Source organism: Sparassis crispa, assembly GCF_003851025.1.
Source record: "Sparassis crispa DNA, contig_000004F, whole genome shotgun sequence".
Lineage (NCBI taxonomy): Eukaryota > Fungi > Basidiomycota > Agaricomycetes > Polyporales > Sparassidaceae > Sparassis > Sparassis crispa.
In genome coordinates this window covers 1,427,219-1,445,657 of record NW_020939751.1, presented here as the reverse complement: position 1 = coordinate 1,445,657, position 18,439 = coordinate 1,427,219, and the positions used below count along the sequence as shown (strand labels likewise).

Sequence of the window (18,439 nt, the reverse complement as noted above, 5' to 3'; positions counted from 1 at the left end):
TGAAGTCGACAGTGTTGTGGGCGCCGTCAGAGTGATCGTAGTGATGTGGCTGCGAATTTCAAATTTAATATTTTGTGATTTGCGCGCGCCAGATTGAGCGCCAGATCTGAAACACGGATTGATCAATATCCTGAGGCACGAACAAGTTCAAGGTCGCGGTTGAAGCGCCAGAGCAGCTAGCGCTGCTACACCGCCCAAACACTGCCTTTAAAATGGGAGACCAGTAGTAGTGAGCTGGATGTTAAAGCGCTTCTTGAACCTGATCACCCATCTTCGTCGACCACAGTTCTCCGCACCCATGACTTCTCGGGCTCTTGAGGATAGATTTCCTGCGCGTCCTGGTGACACTCGTCTTAATGATAGATACAAAATCGTACGGAAGGTGGGAACGGGCGTGTTTTCCGACACATGGCTTGTCCAGGACGAGAAGCCCGAGTGTGCAGCATTTTGTTTTCGAATATTCGCTCGTCACTATAACTGGTTCTTGGTTCAACAGCATCGGTAAATATCACGCCGCGAAGATCCTCACGAGAGATGCGACGCGACGACACGAATCAGGAGAGTCTCAAGAGCTGCAGTTTTTGAAGAAGATCGCAGAATGCGAAGACATAGACGGCTTGCCCGTCCTCCGCGACGATTTTGTGATCTCTGGTCCTCGCGGGGACCATATGTGCTTCATAATGGATCTGCTGAGCACGAACGTGTCTTCGCTACGTCTCCAGTCGCCCACCAAATCCCTACCTTCTTATCTCGTCAAGAATATCATATCCCTCACGCTCCAAGGGCTAATGCAACTGCATAGTCTCGATATAATACACACAGGTACGCTTTCATATTCGTTTTTTGATGAACGCGCGGATCTAATTAATTGTGCTTCAGATGTTAAAACAGATAATATCATGGTCGGAGGTGTCGGCGACGACGCCCGTATCGAAACATTCTTGACCAGTGAACCTGTTGCTGTCGAAGGCGAGTTCGAACTGGACGGGGAGAAATACCCTCTATGCCGGCCGCAGCCCATCCCACATCAGTTCAGCTGGAATTCGAGCCCTCACCACGCTGAGATAATCACAATTACCCTGATTGGTCTTGGCCAAGGTAGCTTCACTACGTTATTTCTAGTACATTCAATCTCGATATTCATGTAATATTATAGCTCAGTGGGCCGGCAAACAGCCGACGGTGGACCAGTTCAGCGCACCCTCCCTTCGTGCTCCCGAGATCATCTTGCAATCGAGTTTTGGTCCAAAGCTCGACATCTGGTCGATAGGCTGTATTGTCAGTACTCTTCTCGCGCGTGTTCCTTTGTGTCTTAATCCTCACCGATATTTTGTACAGACCTTCGAGCTCCTCACCGGCCGCTGGCTCTTCAATCCAGAAGAGGGCGAAGACTGGACTGTCGAAGACGACCACCTCGCGAAAATGATGGAGCTCACCGGGGAGAGCTTTACGCCCGAGGTCCTTCAGCATGCTCGAAGACGGCAAGACTTCTTCGACGACAGCGGTAGGTGGAGTCAGACCATCGACCTTCGACGTGCTGATCGACTTGTTATCGATATTCAAGGCAAACTCCTTCGAATCAGTGAAGTGTTCCCTGGAAGTTTGGAATCAGCATTGGGGAACTACAAGATATTGGACGAGAAGGATATAAAGCCCGCGGCGGAGTTCATTCGCTCGTGTCTGCATCTAGATCCTTCCAAGAGGCCTTCCGCCGAGGAGCTACAGCTGGCCCCTTGGCTGGAGGACGCGTTTCATTGCTGAGCTTCTGACGAGTAATGTTGTCGTTCTGTACGATTGCTACCGTTACAGTCTTGTATGGTGGTTGTAGTTGTTCCCGCTTACTTCGATATATTTATTCATGATAAATCTGCGAAGGTCTGGAGACTGGGTACTTTCCACGACTTCTCAGGTCTGCCAACTTCCCACAAACCAATGTCCTTACGGTGCAATCATTTCCCCTTTATAGCCGAGTACTGGCTCTCAGGCCAGTCAGTCATTCTGTCTTTTCTTACGACCTTGAGGAAAAGGTTTGCCGCCGGTGGAGCTATGAATGGCTGCCAAACCGGAGGGAATACCATAGAGGTACTTGTGATTGTTACACACACTACATGGAACTGCTGAAACTTTGCATTGACGGATACACGTCGTAAGACCAGCGAACGATAATTCGAAGGGCCGCATAACAGCCTGGCACGTTCCAACGATACTACTGCGCAGACCAATATCTTGGTGCGGCGGTCGCTCTGACCATCGTCCCGTATAAACATGCCAAGCTCCGCCTTTCGGAGAGTTAATGATTTTCTTGTTGGCTAGGAAATTCACCGTGATATGGTCCACTTTGTCAGAATCGGTTCCGCCGCGGTGGGCGGGAGCACTAAAAGCCAGGTGAAGTTCTCAGCTTTATCTCATCGACGGACTGCGCAAGCGCAAACTCACCGAATTATTGCCTTCGTTAGACCTGGTAACTTTTCGATATTGGCACTGACAAAAGCACGCACTTTGTCCTCGTGCCATTCTTTGGGTTTGGCACCGCTTTCTCCTTTGATCCTCCTGTCTAGCCAGGCCTTACGGTAATGTGTAAGGTCAGGAAGGGTCAATTGCTATGTTTTCTCCACAACGAACAATCCACATTAGCTACAATACACTATTTTATTCAGAGCCATCCGGGCAGATTACAGAGCTCTCGGATGGCTTCAAGGGGCCGGCTGAAACGCCCTTCGAAGGAGTAGCTACAGGCCCCACTTCGTTGTGCGGGAGATCGGTTGGTTGTTGAAGAGCCCGCGACTTGACTTGCGTTATATACAGCCTGTGGCCCGCGCTTCTTGACTTTGCATCGTCTAGGGTCCGACTGCGTCTCACCCAGGTACCTGTTAAGTTGCATGTCAGTCATAATTCTGACGACTTGAATGCAGCCGAAGTTAATGAACAGTAATCCTCGACTACCGGCCCCACTGAGCAGATTTCTCAGTTCCAAACTTTGGATGAATTGCTGACTCTTATCCGCGCTGAAGTCCCCGGTTTCTTCGGCAGAAAGTGGCTGCTTGGCATCAAAGAATTGTTCGGTTGGTCGGTGGAAGATGGCTGGGAGGAATCCCAATTAAAGAACTACGACGACAACAGTTACGACAACAGTTTTCTATTACTTACTGTAGACTTCGAGTTCTCGACAGAGTTGGAGGACGATGTGATCTATTGCACAAGAACAAATAATACTTGAACTCAGATGTGAATATTAATCTCGACACCAAGAACGAAGACGAGGACATGCAAGAGACGCAAGTGCAGCAGAGATTAGGCCATGTATGTTTATCATTTCGACAAATCAGTTTCTTGTTTGAACTGACAAAGTCACAGCAATATGCAAACTGCGCACCGCGCACCTGGGCAATGGACATTCAGCTTCACTGATTACTATTCCTCATCGGAATAGTCGTCAGCTCTGGCCCACCCAACACTATCCACATCCGACTCAAAGTCCTCCAATATAATCTGCCCGTCCCACTCGACCTGCCTCAGGAAGGCATGTTCCTCAAAGAACCCCTTGTCGTTCGGATCCAGCTCTCCACATCCCGTCACACGCAAGGTCGAAATGAAGCCTACATCTGGATCAACCGGATCGTCATCGCTAATTCCACCCTGGCGCCCCTCAATCATCATCCGAAACTCTCTGCTCGAGATTCCGCGGCTGCCAGACAGCTCAAGCGCTTCCATGTCAGGGCAAAATATGTACGGGTCCGCCAACGCTGCGAGAATGATTTTGTCAAACCCGGCGCAATTCTCCACGGTCAGGACCCTCGGTGGCCACGCACGCAGCGTTTGCAAAACGTCATCTGACTTGTTGATGCCCTCCAGGGTGAGTGACGAGAGAGGCCATTGCCCTGGGGCCCAGCGGCGCATGCTGCACCGTTTCACGGTGAGCGAGGTCAGCTCGGAGTTTCGGAGCAGCCCAACCAGCGCGGTCAGCATCTGCTCAGGGATATCCACAAACGTACATCGCTGCAGGCCACAATGAACCAGGGCCGGCATCGCTTCCTCGTCGAACTGCAGTGCGACCTCCACCAGTGTCAATTCACGTAACGCTGGCATGGTATTCAAACAAGTTGAACGCTCCACCGACGTCTGCGAGCCTGCGAGTACGACGACGGTTAAGCGCCGGCTTTGTAAGCGCGACGCTCACCGGAAGGCGGGCGACACGTGTTTCGTCCTAGAGGTCCGTGCGCACTTCCCCTAAGTAGGAAGGAAGAGCGCACACGTCTCCTCACCTCCTCTCTCTCTACACGCCGCCGCCCCATCCCGGTCTCGCTTTTTTCTACCTCCGATCTCCCAGATCTCACACCATGACCGGCTCTATCGCTCCCACAGGCGCGGCCAACAAAGATACATCAACGATCCAGTCCGGATCAGGCTCCGGCGGCTCAGGAGGACTTAATCTCCCAGGGCCAGCGCCCCTGACGACCGAGGAGAAGAAAACCGAGAACCTGGCGAGAGTTGCTCGCAATCTCCTTTTGCAGCAGCGCAGAGATGCGCAGGAGACTAACGTTCCCGCTGACGAACCCCTTCTCCACATTATCTCCCGTCCTTCCACTCCCACCCCTACGTTACCTCCCACACCCTTTTCATCGGCTAATAATTGTGTTGGTCTCCTTTCCGCATTCTCTCAATTCTCCCCCGGTTCCCAGAAAAAAGTCCAAACCCTGATTAACTCCTCGCTACCTTTACCTACTAATGCATTTCCCGATTCCGTCCCGAAATTACTTTTTTCTGTTGAACGCGAGCGCCCGTCCTCTTCCACTTCCCATACTCAGAGCTTCGGAATACATCCCTTCATTCTTAACCTCGGACAGAACGGAGTACACATTCCTTTATCATTATTCACCACTTCTGCTACAAATAAATTACATAATCATGCCACCTCCATCAAGCAGAACATCGTTTATAATTCTAGCGGCGCGAAATGTCATCTGATGGACCTCACACAATTCCAAGCGGAATCGGAGATGGATGTTGCGGACTGGCACGAAGCCTGGAACCGTTACAATCCATTCCTCCGCACACACGCAGACAAGGCAGTGGCGCAGCGATGGGAAGATCACTACCATTTCCTGTCGAAACAGGATGACTTCAAACGCGACTTCCGCGCCATTCTGACCTTCGACATCGAACAGCGGACACGTTATTCCATCTCCCCCGAAGCGCACAACGAGGATGCGTACCAGCGGCGCTTTGAGGCGGTCAAACTGGAGGAACTCAGATCTCAGATCATAACCGACAGGCAGGCGCCACGCACACAGTCCTCCGGGCCTGACAGGAATGCCAGCAGAGGCGGTCGGGCATTCGAGCCTTATGATCGAGACGCCCGTCGCAACCCTCGCAACACCTCCACGGAGAAGCCTCCCTTTCGAGACGGCAAGGGAGCTGACTCCGGGTCCACTCCCCTCTGCCTCTGCTGCCGCCGGCCCGGACACAAATTCTCTCAATGCACGGAAACGTCAACGGCGCAAGGCGTCGAAACACTCTCGCGATACCTCAATAACAAGCTCGTCCTACGATCCAACTCCTCCCCTCTCTGCATTACTTTCCAGCTCAACTCCCCCAAACGCGTTTGCAAGCAGCATCACCCAGAACAACACATCTGCTCCTTTTGCGGCTCCTCCGAGCATGGGGCCTGTGCGAGAAAGTGTACGTAACGAGGGCGATGCCCACCTCCTTCTTGGTGCTCAGTCACGATTTCTTGATGACTTCGAAGAATGGCATCCTTCTCCCATTTTCTCTGCTCCCGATGAGCTGCACGTCTACTTCGATGACCTGCGAATCGAATCTTCCCCTTTTGATCAGGATCCTGATTTCTCACTCGTTCTTACTCCATACTCCGCTCCCGCCTTCCAACGCTACCTTGACAACGCCAGCCTCCTTACAAGATATCCTGAACTCTGTTTCAAGCTCACATACGGTTTTCCACTCGGCAACCTCGCCCCAATCATCGAATCTTTCACGCCCAACAACCTGCTCAGCGCGAACGTACACACCGAGGTCATTCGTGAATACATCTCGGAAGAACTCGCACTCGGCCGTTTCACCGGTCCCTTCACGCGGGCACAGCTGGAAGCAAAAATCGGACCCTTTCGATCGTCTCCCCTCCAAGTTGCTACCAAAGTTGGGGCATGTGGCGAGCCAGACAAGTTTCGGATCTGTCGTCACCTCTCATACAAGGGCACTCTCGGTCAATCCGTCAATGACGAGATTAATGCCAAGGACTATCCTACACGATGGGGCAAAGCCACAGATGTAGCGAAAATCGTAAGTCCTGCCTCCTCTCTCTCACACGCGTGCCTCGCCTGCCGATCGCTTGCACATATTGCCTCGTCTCTCCCTCTTCATGCACTCCCAATTCTCAGTCCATGCATCATCTCCCTCTGCACGCTCTCCTGTCTCGCTCCTCAATTTCTCGCCACGTATGATCTCTCCCTACTTCTCACATCACGCTCTGCCTCCCCTCCTCCTCCTCACGTACTACTTCTCACTCACACTGTGTTCTCCCTCTATCACTCCTTCTTTCGAGACACTACACACTCACCGGCACCTGAGCCGCGAATCCTCCCCTCTCCCGCAAAATCAGTGGATGCGTTTCGCCGAAAGAGGCTGAGCTGTCGAAAGGGATCACCCCTCCAGACGCTCGCCGATTCTCGGCTCGAAATGCACATTATTATTGCGGGGGACCGCGACTCACATCGCTAACACCTCCCTCCCTACTCCCTACTCAACATCTTTTATTCATACCTCCTCACGGATGTTTCTCAGATCTCCACTGCACCGCTCGGCACACAAGTTGCCACATTAGACATTGCGGGCGCATATCGCACGGTTCCGGTGAAGCCGGACCATAAACGATTTCTCGTCGTACTCTTTCTCGGCTTTTTCTATATGGATCACAACGTGCCATTTGGGCTCGCTTCGGCATCAGGTCTCCAAGGCGAGATCGCTGATGCCACAGTGGACATCTGGGAATCCGTTGCAGTATCTCCCATTGTCAAATGGGTCGACGATTTCGCTCTCTTTCGCTTCCCAAATGAGATCGGGCCCTTCACAGAGAACGGTTTTCATTATCTCTACGATCTCACCCATGCGAAAGAGCTAATCGCACCCCTATGCATTCCCTGGCACTCCACCAAAGGTCAGGAGTTTGCAGACTCCTTCGATTACGTCGGATTCCATTGGGATATCGTGCAGCGCACTGTCTCACTCTCTGAGCGCAAACGACAAAAATACTCTACTCACCTACTTCTCTTCCTCCAGACGTACGAGAACTCCCAAGTACCGAAGAAGGAAGCTGAACGTATCATCGGCAAACTCTCCCACATCACCTTTGTACACTCACACGGCCGCTCATACATGAGCAATTTATACGCCTGGCTCCGCACCTTCCACAATGATTTCGTACCACGCTACATGCGTTCCTCGGTCATCTCAGACCTCAAGTGGTGGTCAACCCAACTCTCCATTCCCTCTGCACCACGCTCACTTGCCCCCCGTGGACCCACGCGAGACTACGGGATCTGGGTCGACGCGTCCACCAGCACGGGCTTAGGCATTATATGGAATGGCTACTGGGCCGCCTGGCGTGTCGTCGATGGTTGGAAGGTACCCGGACGGGACATCGGCTGGCTCGAGGGTGTCGCAGCCGAAGTGGCCATCCTCATCGCACGTGAGCTAGGTATCCGGGACGCGGACATCCTCATTCGGAGCGACAATGAGGGCGTCATCGGTGCCTTCGAGAAGGGTCGTTCCAACAATGTGGAGACGAACCTCTGCATTCGTCGTTCTGAAGAAGTCTTCCGTGTCACTGGCCTATCAGCATCTCTCATATATGTCAATACCAAAGACAATCTCGCGGACCCCGTGTCGCGTGGCATCCACCCTGATGACTCCCTTCGTCTGCCTCTCTCCATTGCTCTCCCAGCTCCCATAGCCCCCCTCTTCTCCCATGAATGATTCCTCTCCCATTGCCCGCCTCCTGCAAGATGTCGACATCGACGCGGAGGCAGCTGCCTTTTTCTCACAGGTCAATAGCGATGTCCGGCACGTTGCCACTCTCCCACCGCCCGGGGGACGCATACGCATTCCCCGTCGTCCATCCTCTCTGAACCGTATCACCCCCTCCTCGCATCGCCCTCTCGTTCTCGCCAGTGATCGGGTCCTACTCTGGACCACCCCTCATTCACACTCCTTCCAACGATCTCTCGATAGCCTCCTCCCCTCCACTGCAGTGCTCAAACTCTTCCAAGTCATGCTATGCTCACTCGACGAATCCACACGTGGCAATTACGGAGCGGGTCTCCTACGCTTCACTCAGTACTGTGACCAACATCGCATTCCAGAACTTCAGCGCATGCCGGCCTCCGAATCGCTCCTTTCCGCATTCGCAGCATCTGCCGCCGGTGCGATCTCAGACAACACCCTCTCCAACTGGCTTGCGGGTCTCCACTTCTGGCACACCGTCAACGGTGCGGTATGGCACGGACATGACATGCTGCGTCACGTTCGATGCGGCGTCGCGAAATTGGTTCCGCCCGACTCGAAGCGGGCCAAGCGTCCTCCGGTCACCATTGAAGCGATGGTGATCCTCAAAGATGGCCTTGACCTCTCGAACGCGTTCGACGCGGCTGTCTGGGCCCTCGCGAGCATCGCCTTCTGGTGCTGTTGTCGGTAGGCCTCTCCTCTTTGCTACTCTCACTTTCTCACTCCCTCCCTCTCCCCCTCCCCATTCTCACTCCCCTTCACACCGGTCAAACCTGTACTCACCTCCCGTGCATAGTTTAGGGGAATTGGTCATTCCGAGCACCAATCTCTTTGATCCACTCAAACATGTCTCGCGCTCCGTGCTCCCCATCGCATTCGGTCGTCTGGCCAATGGAGCTGAGTTCGCCACCTTTCACATCCCGTGGACCAAGACGACGTTGCAGGAGGGCGCCGACATCTCGATCACAGCGCGCATTCACTCTACATGCCCGCTCGCGGCGCTCCGCCATCACCTCTCTTGCAACATCGACATCCCCACCTCCGCTCCCCTCTTCGCATTCGAGACCGCGGCCGGTGGCTGGTCTCCCATGACCAAGCACTGGTTCATGCAGCGCTGCAATACCATCTGGGTTTCCGCCGGTTTTCCAGACATGCCGGGCCATGCCTTCCGTATCGGGGGCGCCACGGAACTACTCCTGCAGGGCGTCAACCCGGACGTGGTCGCGACACAAGGCCGCTGGAAATCACAGGCGTTCCTGGAGTATTGGCGTCGCATCGAATCGATCCTCCCTCTTTTCATTTCCAATGCATCACACTCTTCTCGTGCACTACACATTGGCTCCGCCATGGACTCATTCTCTCGTCGTCACCGTCTCGTTTCGTGTGCTCCTACCTAATACTCACACTCCCCATCTTCATGCACACGCACCTTCCCCCTTGTAGAATACTCTGTACCATATAGCTGGCCTCAATCTTAGCTGTCACTCGTGCTTCTCTCCGCAGAGTCACCACTCCATCGCTTGCTCTTGTGTGTGGGTCGGGTCCCCGGTCACTCGACGTAGTGAGCCGCGCTCTGGATAGGTATGGTCTCGTCTCCCCGGCTGACCCGCCATGGTCTGGCCGCGAGATCTACGTGCCAGGCTCCGAAGGTTCCGCGGGCCGATCTCGTTGGCATTCCCCTTTTGGGAATTCGCGCCTCCGAGTTCCGCTCCCTCACGAAGCCCCGCAGAACCTTCCCCCCGCACGTCGAAATTCGTATGCAACATTGCGTGGCGCATACTCATTTCGGCTTTCTCTATCTCGGACAATTTTATTTACTCTAGAATAAAATTGTTCTCCTCATAGCCCTTCCGCAGTCAGCGCGTTACATACAAAGCTGAACGCTCCACCGACGTCTGCGAGCCTGCGAGTACGACGACGGTTAAGCGCCGGCTTTGTAAGCGCGACGCTCACCGGAAGGCGGGCGACACGTGTTTCGTCCTAGAGGTCCGTGCGCACTTCCCCTAAGTAGGAAGGAAGAGCGCACACGTCTCCTCACCTCCTCTCTCTCTACACGCCGCCGCCCCATCCCGGTCTCGCTTTTTTCTACCCACCCACCTCCCATTCTCTCTTTCTCTAGCCTGGTTAGGTATGGTCTCGTCTCCCCGGCTGACCCGCCATGGTCTGGCCGCGAGATCTACGTGCCAGGCTCCGAAGGTTCCGCGGGCCGATCTCGTTGGCATTCCCCTTTTGGGAATTCGCGCCTCCGAGTTCCGCTCCCTCACGAAGCCCCGCAGAACCTTCCCCCCGCACGTCGAAATTCGTATGCAACATTGCGTGGCGCATACTCATTTCGGCTTTCTCTATCTCGGACAATTTTATTTACTCTAGAATAAAATTGTTCTCCTCATAGCCCTTCCGCAGTCAGCGCGTTACATACAAAGCCAAGAACATGTTGGCTGTGAATCTGCCAGGCCGTGGTGATGCGAAATGTGTCACCGTCAGTTTCCTGACGGACATCCACGTGACTGGCGCGTGAGAATACGAAGCAAAAAAGATGACGCCGTCCAGCTGCAGCTCTGACATCCGGGGAGCGCGAAGCTGTTGATTGATGTGACGTCGATTCGTAGTGACGGTAAGCGGTGGTCTGGTTTCGATATAGAGCCCGCGATAGGTCTCGAGGATGTGCGTCGTAGGCATGCAATCGAGTCATCCGTGGCTTGGATAACTAGGGGTGACCAGTACGCCAGTAACGGTGCATCTTTCAAACGTGAGTGGAGGCGAAGATCGACCAGGTTAGCCGCATCGCCGTGCATAGCGACATGAGGTCTGAGGACTGAACTGGAGTGTAGGACGTCTAGGCGAAGGGTCTTCCAGCGCGACATGTGAACCGATAGGAGGGCAATGGCCGCATTCACGCGTGCTTGCTCCGACAGATCCGTGCCTGACCACGAACCCTGTCTGCGAGTCAGCGTAATCTCGAGGACACGCTCGCCTGAGAGAGCCAGCCGCGAAATAATTGCTGATAGCGGAGTGGGACGCCGGTCGACGAAGATGGTCAGACGAGTCCAAAAGTCGGAGACGGAAGAAAGAGTATCTTTCCACAACCGGGACACTGGAACAAGTGAATCGGGGAATAAATTGGAGGGTGAGGTCACAGCCTCGTCTTGCCATATCACGTCGTCCTTGTCGGCTTCAAAAATCGAGACTGATCGATTATCCCTTCCGGGATACTTGCGTGACATTGAATATACGGCTTTAAAGATGAGGAGCAAAACGTCATCGGGTAAGTCATGAATGGTAGCGTTGTGCGTCATGCTTGCTCGCTGGTGTTGGGTAGAGGACGTTGGATCGGGACCCTGAAGATTAGACAATAATTGTGAGTGCGTTAAAATTCCTCCTGTGTCTGGTGATGTGCCCATGTCAACCACGGGTGGCACCGAGTTAGCTGAGTAACTCACTCGACTTGCAGTTCAGGAAGGATTCAAGTCTCCGTGAACCCGCACGGTGAATGAACTTGACTCGTAAATGAGAACCCCGCCGCTTCCAAGAGCACGGAAGGTCAGAGTCGACAGACGTAGTGACGGTAGTCGTCGTCTGTTTCACGATCGATCGCTCGGCGCGTGATTGAGAACACGCTGTGACTATCCCACGTGCCCCGTCACACCACTCTGTCTAAACGGCGCGGCATCCGATTACGCGCGTGCATCATACAACTCGAAGAACGGATAAGACTGAAGATCTGGACGACGAAACCAGGAAAAAAATAGAACCAGAATTGCAGGATATTCTAGCAAGGTAGGCCAACTTGTACACTCGCCTCCGAAGGCCCGGGGTCAAACGTCAAGAGTTAAGTGAGCGTTGATACCGAGCTATGAACATTTCAAGTGTTCGAGTCGGTATGCCAATGTCGGGGAACCTCTATGATACTGAAGTCTGGATCACTGCTGAACTGCGTCTCTTCTCCATTAGGTGGAAGATAATCCTCCTTCCCTGTTTGCACGCTCGGGACAAAGTCTGATTCGTCGACGGCAAACACTGCAATAGGATTCAGATTCAACTCCGATGGTTGCAAGTGGCTGAGTGGTTCTGCAAAGTTGGAGGCGAATTTTAATGTCGACGGGAAGAGATGAGTACTCAATTTGGCTATGAGGAACACATCTACTCAACTCCCTAGCCTCCTAGCACCTCGAAAAATCCACAAAATTGTACGATATAGCTGCAGCGCAAACACTGCTCAGCGCGCTGGAAAACGCGCGGGGGCGCCTATCTCGGAGATGTCCATCCGGTGAAGTTCGCGTGTCCCGGGTGAATCTGCTCTGAGGCCAGTCGGTCATTCTGCCTTTTCGTACGACATTAGCAAAAAGATTTCCTGCTGGCGTAGCTATGAACGGCCACCAAAACGGAGAGATACCATAGAGGTATGGCTGTTACACACACTACATAGAACCGTTGCACATTTCTACTGACGGATAGATATCGTAAGACCAGCGAACAGTAATTCGAAGGGCCGCATAACGCGTTCCAACGATACTACTGCGCAGACCAATATCTCGGTGCGCCGGTCGCTCTAATCATCGTCCCGTATAGACATGCCAAGCTCCTCCTTGCGGAGAGTTGATGATTTTATTCCTAGCTAGGAAATTCACCGTGATATGCTCCTTTTCGTTCGGATCGGTTCCCCCGGTGTGTGCGGCCTTGCTAAACAGTCGGGTGAAGTTCTCAGCTTTGTATGACCGATGGACCGCGCAAACTTACCGAATCCTCGCTTTAGTTACACCTGGTAAACTTGCGGTATTGGCACTGACAAAAGCATGCACTTTGTCCTCGTGCCATTTTTTGGGGTCTTCACCGCCAAAATCCGCTGCGTGCATCGCCGCTACTTCAGCATTTGCAGGGCCCGTCCAGGAAATACTGACAGCCTGAGGTATCGCCTATGCAAAGAGCGTGAGGCGATTTACAAGATAATAGCGGGCTGTGCGTACCGTGGTAGGCGAAGTCGGTGGAGTGGTCGCTTTGCCAGAACGTCTGGCAAAGGCTGTATCTGTCACCCCCTCGCTACCCGCAAGCTCTGCACGCGCCATCAGCTCGTCCTCAAACGCGCGAGCCATGATCGGGTCCTCCTCACGGAGGAAGTTCAGAATAGCGCTTCCAGTGTCGCGCGCGACGCGGTTGACATAAGAAGCCTCCCTGTCCGTAGGTTCTGCGCGTGCCATGAACTGGCTATCTCGGGCAGCGTGGCTAGAGACGAAGGTCGGGAAATGGACAGGCAATTTGTTGACCTCGAACGGTCTTCCAATCCTCAATGCCTCGCCGTCAGCGCGAGCCACGTAAGGGTGTTCGAAGTGGAACGGGGTCTTTACAATACCACCCCCGACATCCTTCCAGTTGACTGCCTCTCGACCACTGTCAGATTGCAATTGATGTCAGAGCAAGGACGTAGTATTGACGGGAGACACGCACCTCGTGGGGACAACGGGGAGCGCAAGAGAAGGTGCAGCGGAGGCGGCGACAAGAAGAGCAGAGATTGCGACGGTGGAAAGCATTGCGATTATGAGATTATAAAAAGATATGAAGGAAAAGGAGTGGAGTCGTTAAGTGTATTGAACTTGAACGAAGTCGTTAAATAGAACGCGAGAATGAACGAAAACCAAGTGAGGCTGGCGGAAGCTCGTCAGTACCAGTACTGTATCTCCAGGACAGTAAGAGACTCACTATCCAGTACCTACTTGTGAGTCTTGGCTCAGAAGGTGAAAGGGCAAGAGCTGAAGGAACACGGAAAGACTGGCATGCATTTATACGTGCATCAGGCCAAGAGGCGCACGAGTCGCACCGCACCGCCTCAGCGTTAATGTTGTCGACCGCTCATGTCAGGAGGCTTCCCAACCGATGAGCGCGCCTTGGCCATGCCTATCGATTGGCAGAAGGACCAGCGCCTTTGTCGACGTGTAGCCGCCCACAGAAGTTGCCAATCTCCAGGACCGTAGGACGTAAGTCCGCCCGATTGCAGTGCTCCGGATCTGTTCGATGAACGCAGAATGATGGCGGCGATGCCTGGTTTCCGGGATGCGAGATGTTAGAATGATGGGTTATGGTTCGTCCGCGTGACTGATTGCTGTCTGGAATGCGAAGTCGAAAACTTGTCTCTAAACCGCGCTACGGAAAGTCACCCAGTGTTTTCCGCAAAATTTGGCTTATAATATTTGTTTCATTGTGCGCTCGACCTCTAACCGAAGCTGTAGCCGTGTTACGTGTTTGCGAAAGTCCACCGTGATGCAGACAGGCTACAAAATGAGTGGAGGAGGGGACGGGATCTTAAGTGCCAAGACGACAGCCGCTTCCTGAGCACTCGTCTCCAGTTACTGGTATACCTTGCTTGTGTGGGCACCTTTTGTCCATGCGCAACATAACACGGGTACAGCGCGATCGCAAACCTAAAGCTCAGTCAGCGCATTCAGGTTCGGATGTCTTACGCCACCCTAGACTGGACTTGTCCTTGGTGGATCAACAGTTTTTTGAAACGTTGGGCTGGTCCTGCACGCGTCTTCGAAGTTGTCGGGCTATTCAGAAAGCCTCGACTGCCATGCCCAAGCAGAGGGCTACATTGATTCACAGACGACATCGCGACTGGGAACGTCTCCTCACGCTCTCTATCTCCATCGCGGGCCAAAGCTCGTTGCTCATCCGGCTGTGATGATGAGACGTCAAGTACTTCTGAAGTGGTGAGCTCGTCTGACGAGCACGAGCGTTTCTCACAGCATCCGGGTCTATCCTTGGGGACGATCTGAACACGGGAATGGTAAGCAATGTTGTTCCGTAAGACAGCATGTCCAACCACTCAGCTACAGCCCTCACGGCGTCTGACCTCAATGAAGAAGACATTCAGGTACATCTGGAGAACCTCGCTGAGGGCGAGGTGTACGTAGAGCGCCACCCGTCTTCTGAACGAGTAGCTCAGGTCTTCAGATCCTTGGAAGACGTCTCCCAGACTAGGTCATTGCGCGCCCTCTTGACCCCTTCAAGCTTCAAGACTCGATTGAAATTTGAACGGACAGAGCTGTTCGTTCGCGCTGATGCTATGGATCCTGACATCAACGCCCGTCAACGCGCGGACACGACGACACCGTCTCATCTCATGGAGGTAAGCTTCGCGACGCCAAGCTCTCGCCATTGCATTTGCGGGACTTAAGGGCAGTTGGGATATCGTTTGTCTCAACGTGCTCGCCGAGCTCGAATGATAGCTCTCGACCTCGGGCTATCGAGCAAGCCAACGGATGAGAAATGGCTGTAAATTCTGATCTACAGCTTCCTTCGCAACGTCTCCAACGTGAATTTGTTTTAGCAAATGCCCCGTGGAGAGGCCGCCGATCATTCTGTCTTGTACGGCGACGTCGGGAAAAAGGTTTGCTGCCTGCATAGCTATGATTGTCCACCAAAATAGAGGGAATACGACCAGCGAACTGTAATTCACGGTGCAAATAACGCATTCCAACAACACTGCAGACCAATACCTGGCTTCGGCGGTCGCTCTAATCATCGGCCCGTATAGACGTGCCAAGATCCTCCGCGTCCGTGCGGAGAGCTGATGAGTTTATCCCTAGCTATGAAATCCACTGTGATATGATCCTTTTCGTTCGGATCGCTTCCCCCGGCGTGGGCGGCGTGGCTAAAGAGTCGGGTGAAGTTCTCAGCTTTGTATGACCGACGCTCCGCGCGAACTCACCGAACCCTCGCATTAGTTACACCTGGTAAACTATCGGCATTGGCACTGACAAAAGCATGCACTTTGTTCTCGTGCCAAGTTTTGGGGTCTTCACCGCCACAATCTGCTGCGCGTATTCTACTTAATTCGATCTTTGAGATGTCCGACCAGGTAATAGTGACAGCCTGAGGTGTCGTCTATGCAAAGAGTGAGGCAATTTACAAGATCATAGCGGGCTGTGCATACCGTGGCCGATGAAGTTGTCGGCGGGGCGGACGCATTGCCAGACTTCGCGGCGGACGCCTCGCCAGACTTCGGAGCGGGCGCACTGCCAGACTGCGGGGCGGGTGCATTGCCAGACTGCGGGGCGGGCACTTCGCCAGACTTCGGGACGGGCGCCCCGCCAGACTTAGGAGCGGGCGCATTGCCAGACTGCGGGGCGGGCACTTCGCCAGACTTCGGAGCGGGCCCTTGGCTAGACTTCCGGGCGGGAGCCTTGCCAGACTTCGCGGCGGGAGCTTTGCCAGACTTCGCGGCGGGCGCATTGCCAGACTTCGCGACGGGCGCCTTGCCAGACTGCGGGGCGGGCGCCTTGCCAGACTTCGCGACGGGCGCCTTGCCAGACTGCGGGGCGGGCGCCTTGCCAGACTTCGCGGTGGGCGCATTACCAGAGTTCGCGGCGGGCGCACTGCCAGACTTCGCGGCGGGCGCATTGCCAGACTGCGGGGCGGGCGCCTTGCCAGATTTCGCGGCGGGCGCACTGCCAGACTTCGCGGCGGGCGCACTGCCAGACTGCGGGGCGGGCGCCTTGCCAGACTGCGGGGCGGGCGCCTTGCCAGACTTCGCGGCGGGCGCCTTGCCAGACTTCGCGGCGGGCGCCTTGCCAGACTGCGGGGCGGGCACTTCGCCAGACTTCGGGACGGGCGCCCCGCCAGACTTAGGAGCGGGCGCATTGCCAGACTGCGGGGCGGGCACTTCGCCAGACTTCGGAGCGGGCCCTTGGCTAGACTTCCGGGCGGGAGCCTTGCCAGACTTCGCGGCGGGAGCTTTGCCAGACTTCGCGGCGGGCGCATTGCCAGACTTCGCGACGGGCGCCTTGCCAGACTGCGGGGCAGGCACTTCGCCAGACTTCGGGACGGGCGCCCCGCCAGACTTAGGAGCGGGCGCATTGCCAGACTGCGGGGCGGGCACTTCGCCAGACTTCGGAGCGGGCCCTTGGCTAGACTTCCGGGCGGGAGCCTTGCCAGACTTCGCGGCGGGAGCTTTGCCAGACTTCGCGGCGGGCGCATTGCCAGACTTCGCGACGGGCGCCTTGCCAGACTGCGGGGCAGGCACTTCGCCAGACTTCGGGACGGGCGCCCCGCCAGACTTAGGAGCGGGCGCATTGCCAGACTTCGGGGCGGGAGCTTTGCCAGACTTCGGAGCGGGCGCTTGGCTAGGCTTCTGGGCGGGAGCCTTGCCAGAATTCGTGGCGGGCGCTTTGCCAGAACGTCTGGCAAAGGCTGAATCTATCACACCCTCGCTACCCGCAAGCTCTGCACGCGCCATCAGCTCGTCCTCGAACGCGCGAGCCATGATCGGGTCCTCCTCGCGGAGGAAGTTCAGAATAGCCCTTCCGGTGTCGCGCACGACATGGTTGACATCAAAAGCCACCCTGTCCATAGGTTCTGCGCGTGCCATGAGCTGAATGTCTCGAGTAGCGTGGCTAGGGACGAAGGTCGGGACATAGACAGGGAATTTGTTAGCCTCGAACGGTCCTTCAATCCTGGGTGCCTCGCTGCCGTCGGCGCGCGTCATGAGCTCGTCCTCGAAGGCACGAGTCACGTAAGGATGCTCGAAGTGGACCGGTGTCTTTCCAATATCATTCGCGACATCCTTCCAGTTGGCCGCCTCTCGACTGCTGTAAGATTTCAATTGATGTCAAAGGAGGGACATAGTATTGACGGGAGACACGCACCTCGTGGGGAAAATGGGCAGCGTAAGAGAAGGTGTGACGGAAGCGGCAACGAGAAGAGCAGAGATTGCGACGGTGGACAGCATTGCGATTGTGAGATTATAAAAAGATATGAAAGAATAGGAGTGGAGTCGTCAAGCGTATAGAAGTTGAACGAAGTCGTTAAATAAAATGCGAGAATGAACGAAAACCAAGTAAGGCTGGCGGAAGCTCGTCAGTACTAGTACTGTATCTCCAAGACAATAAGAGACTCACTATCCAGTACCTACTGGTGAGTCTTGGCTCAGAAGGTGAAGGGGCAAGAGCTAGAGAAACACGGAAAGACTGGTATGCATTTATACATGTATTAGGCCAAGAGCTGCACGAGCACAACACGGGCAGCACCGTACCCCCTCGACGACGTCGCGCCTGCGATCGCTCGGGTTTGGGCTTCAGAACAGATGGGCACGCCTTGGTGATGAGCCCGGCCACGGCTTCGGGATGTTGATGTCCGACCCATGGTCTCATTTTTTTGCTGGTGCCCATCGGTTAGCAGTAACTGATACGCAACGAAGGACCAGCACCTTCCTCATGATGTGAGTGAGACTAAGATTTCAACTCGAAGGAGGCTTCCCAATAATCGGGGATGGACGTGCATTCCTCCGCAATCCCTAGGCTGACAGTCATGGTGTCCGGCGAGAAGCACAAGAGTGCAAGTAACGGCAAGTGCTTCTGTAACCACCCGCAGCAGTTACCAAATGTCAGTGCGCATCTCCAGGGCGTAAGTCCATTCGATTGCGGTGCTTCGG

General features: G+C 54.6%; 7 protein-coding genes across 7 annotated transcripts; 3 read left to right on the top strand and 4 right to left on the bottom strand.

The window, feature by feature from the left end:
- Nucleotides 1-298: 298 nt before the first annotated feature.
- SCP_0505090 (hypothetical protein) lies at nucleotides 299-1,761 on the top strand (the record flags this gene model as incomplete). Its single annotated transcript, XM_027758572.1, has 6 exons — nucleotides 299-435; nucleotides 497-822; nucleotides 880-1,098; nucleotides 1,157-1,278; nucleotides 1,339-1,504; nucleotides 1,565-1,761. The coding sequence occupies 6 exons, from the start codon at nucleotides 299-301 to the stop codon at nucleotides 1,759-1,761; spliced, it is 1,167 nt and encodes a 388-aa protein (XP_027614373.1).
- Nucleotides 1,762-3,411: 1,650 nt separating this feature from the next.
- Nucleotides 3,412-4,086, bottom strand: SCP_0505080 (hypothetical protein; the record flags this gene model as incomplete). The annotated part of the gene is made up of 2 exons (XM_027758571.1): nucleotides 3,412-3,743; nucleotides 3,810-4,086. 2 exons carry the CDS (start codon nucleotides 4,084-4,086, stop codon nucleotides 3,412-3,414), a joined length of 609 nt encoding a protein of 202 aa, XP_027614372.1.
- A 251-nt stretch (nucleotides 4,087-4,337) lies between these two features.
- Nucleotides 4,338-9,413, top strand: SCP_0505070 (hypothetical protein; the record flags this gene model as incomplete). The annotated part of the gene is made up of 5 exons (XM_027758570.1): nucleotides 4,338-5,209; nucleotides 5,277-6,297; nucleotides 6,799-7,866; nucleotides 7,967-8,703; nucleotides 8,813-9,413. The coding sequence occupies 5 exons, from the start codon at nucleotides 4,338-4,340 to the stop codon at nucleotides 9,411-9,413; spliced, it is 4,299 nt and encodes a 1,432-aa protein (XP_027614371.1).
- Nucleotides 9,414-10,496: 1,083 nt separating this feature from the next.
- Nucleotides 10,497-11,312, bottom strand: SCP_0505060 (hypothetical protein; the record flags this gene model as incomplete). The annotated part of the gene is made up of 1 exon (XM_027758569.1): nucleotides 10,497-11,312. The coding sequence occupies one exon, from the start codon at nucleotides 11,310-11,312 to the stop codon at nucleotides 10,497-10,499; it is 816 nt and encodes a 271-aa protein (XP_027614370.1).
- Nucleotides 11,313-12,569: 1,257 nt separating this feature from the next.
- Nucleotides 12,570-13,541, bottom strand: SCP_0505050 (hypothetical protein; the record flags this gene model as incomplete). Its single annotated transcript, XM_027758568.1, has 4 exons — nucleotides 12,570-12,696; nucleotides 12,754-12,929; nucleotides 12,981-13,401; nucleotides 13,459-13,541. The coding sequence occupies 4 exons, from the start codon at nucleotides 13,539-13,541 to the stop codon at nucleotides 12,570-12,572; spliced, it is 807 nt and encodes a 268-aa protein (XP_027614369.1).
- Nucleotides 13,542-14,821: 1,280 nt separating this feature from the next.
- On the top strand, nucleotides 14,822-15,184 carry SCP_0505040 (hypothetical protein; the record flags this gene model as incomplete). The annotated part of the gene is made up of 1 exon (XM_027758567.1): nucleotides 14,822-15,184. One exon carries the CDS (start codon nucleotides 14,822-14,824, stop codon nucleotides 15,182-15,184), a length of 363 nt encoding a protein of 120 aa, XP_027614368.1.
- A 344-nt stretch (nucleotides 15,185-15,528) lies between these two features.
- Nucleotides 15,529-17,737, bottom strand: SCP_0505030 (the record flags this gene model as incomplete). Its single annotated transcript, XM_027758566.1, has 4 exons — nucleotides 15,529-15,661; nucleotides 15,719-15,894; nucleotides 15,944-17,597; nucleotides 17,655-17,737. The coding sequence occupies 4 exons, from the start codon at nucleotides 17,735-17,737 to the stop codon at nucleotides 15,529-15,531; spliced, it is 2,046 nt and encodes a 681-aa protein (XP_027614367.1).
- Nucleotides 17,738-18,439: the final 702 nt, after the last annotated feature.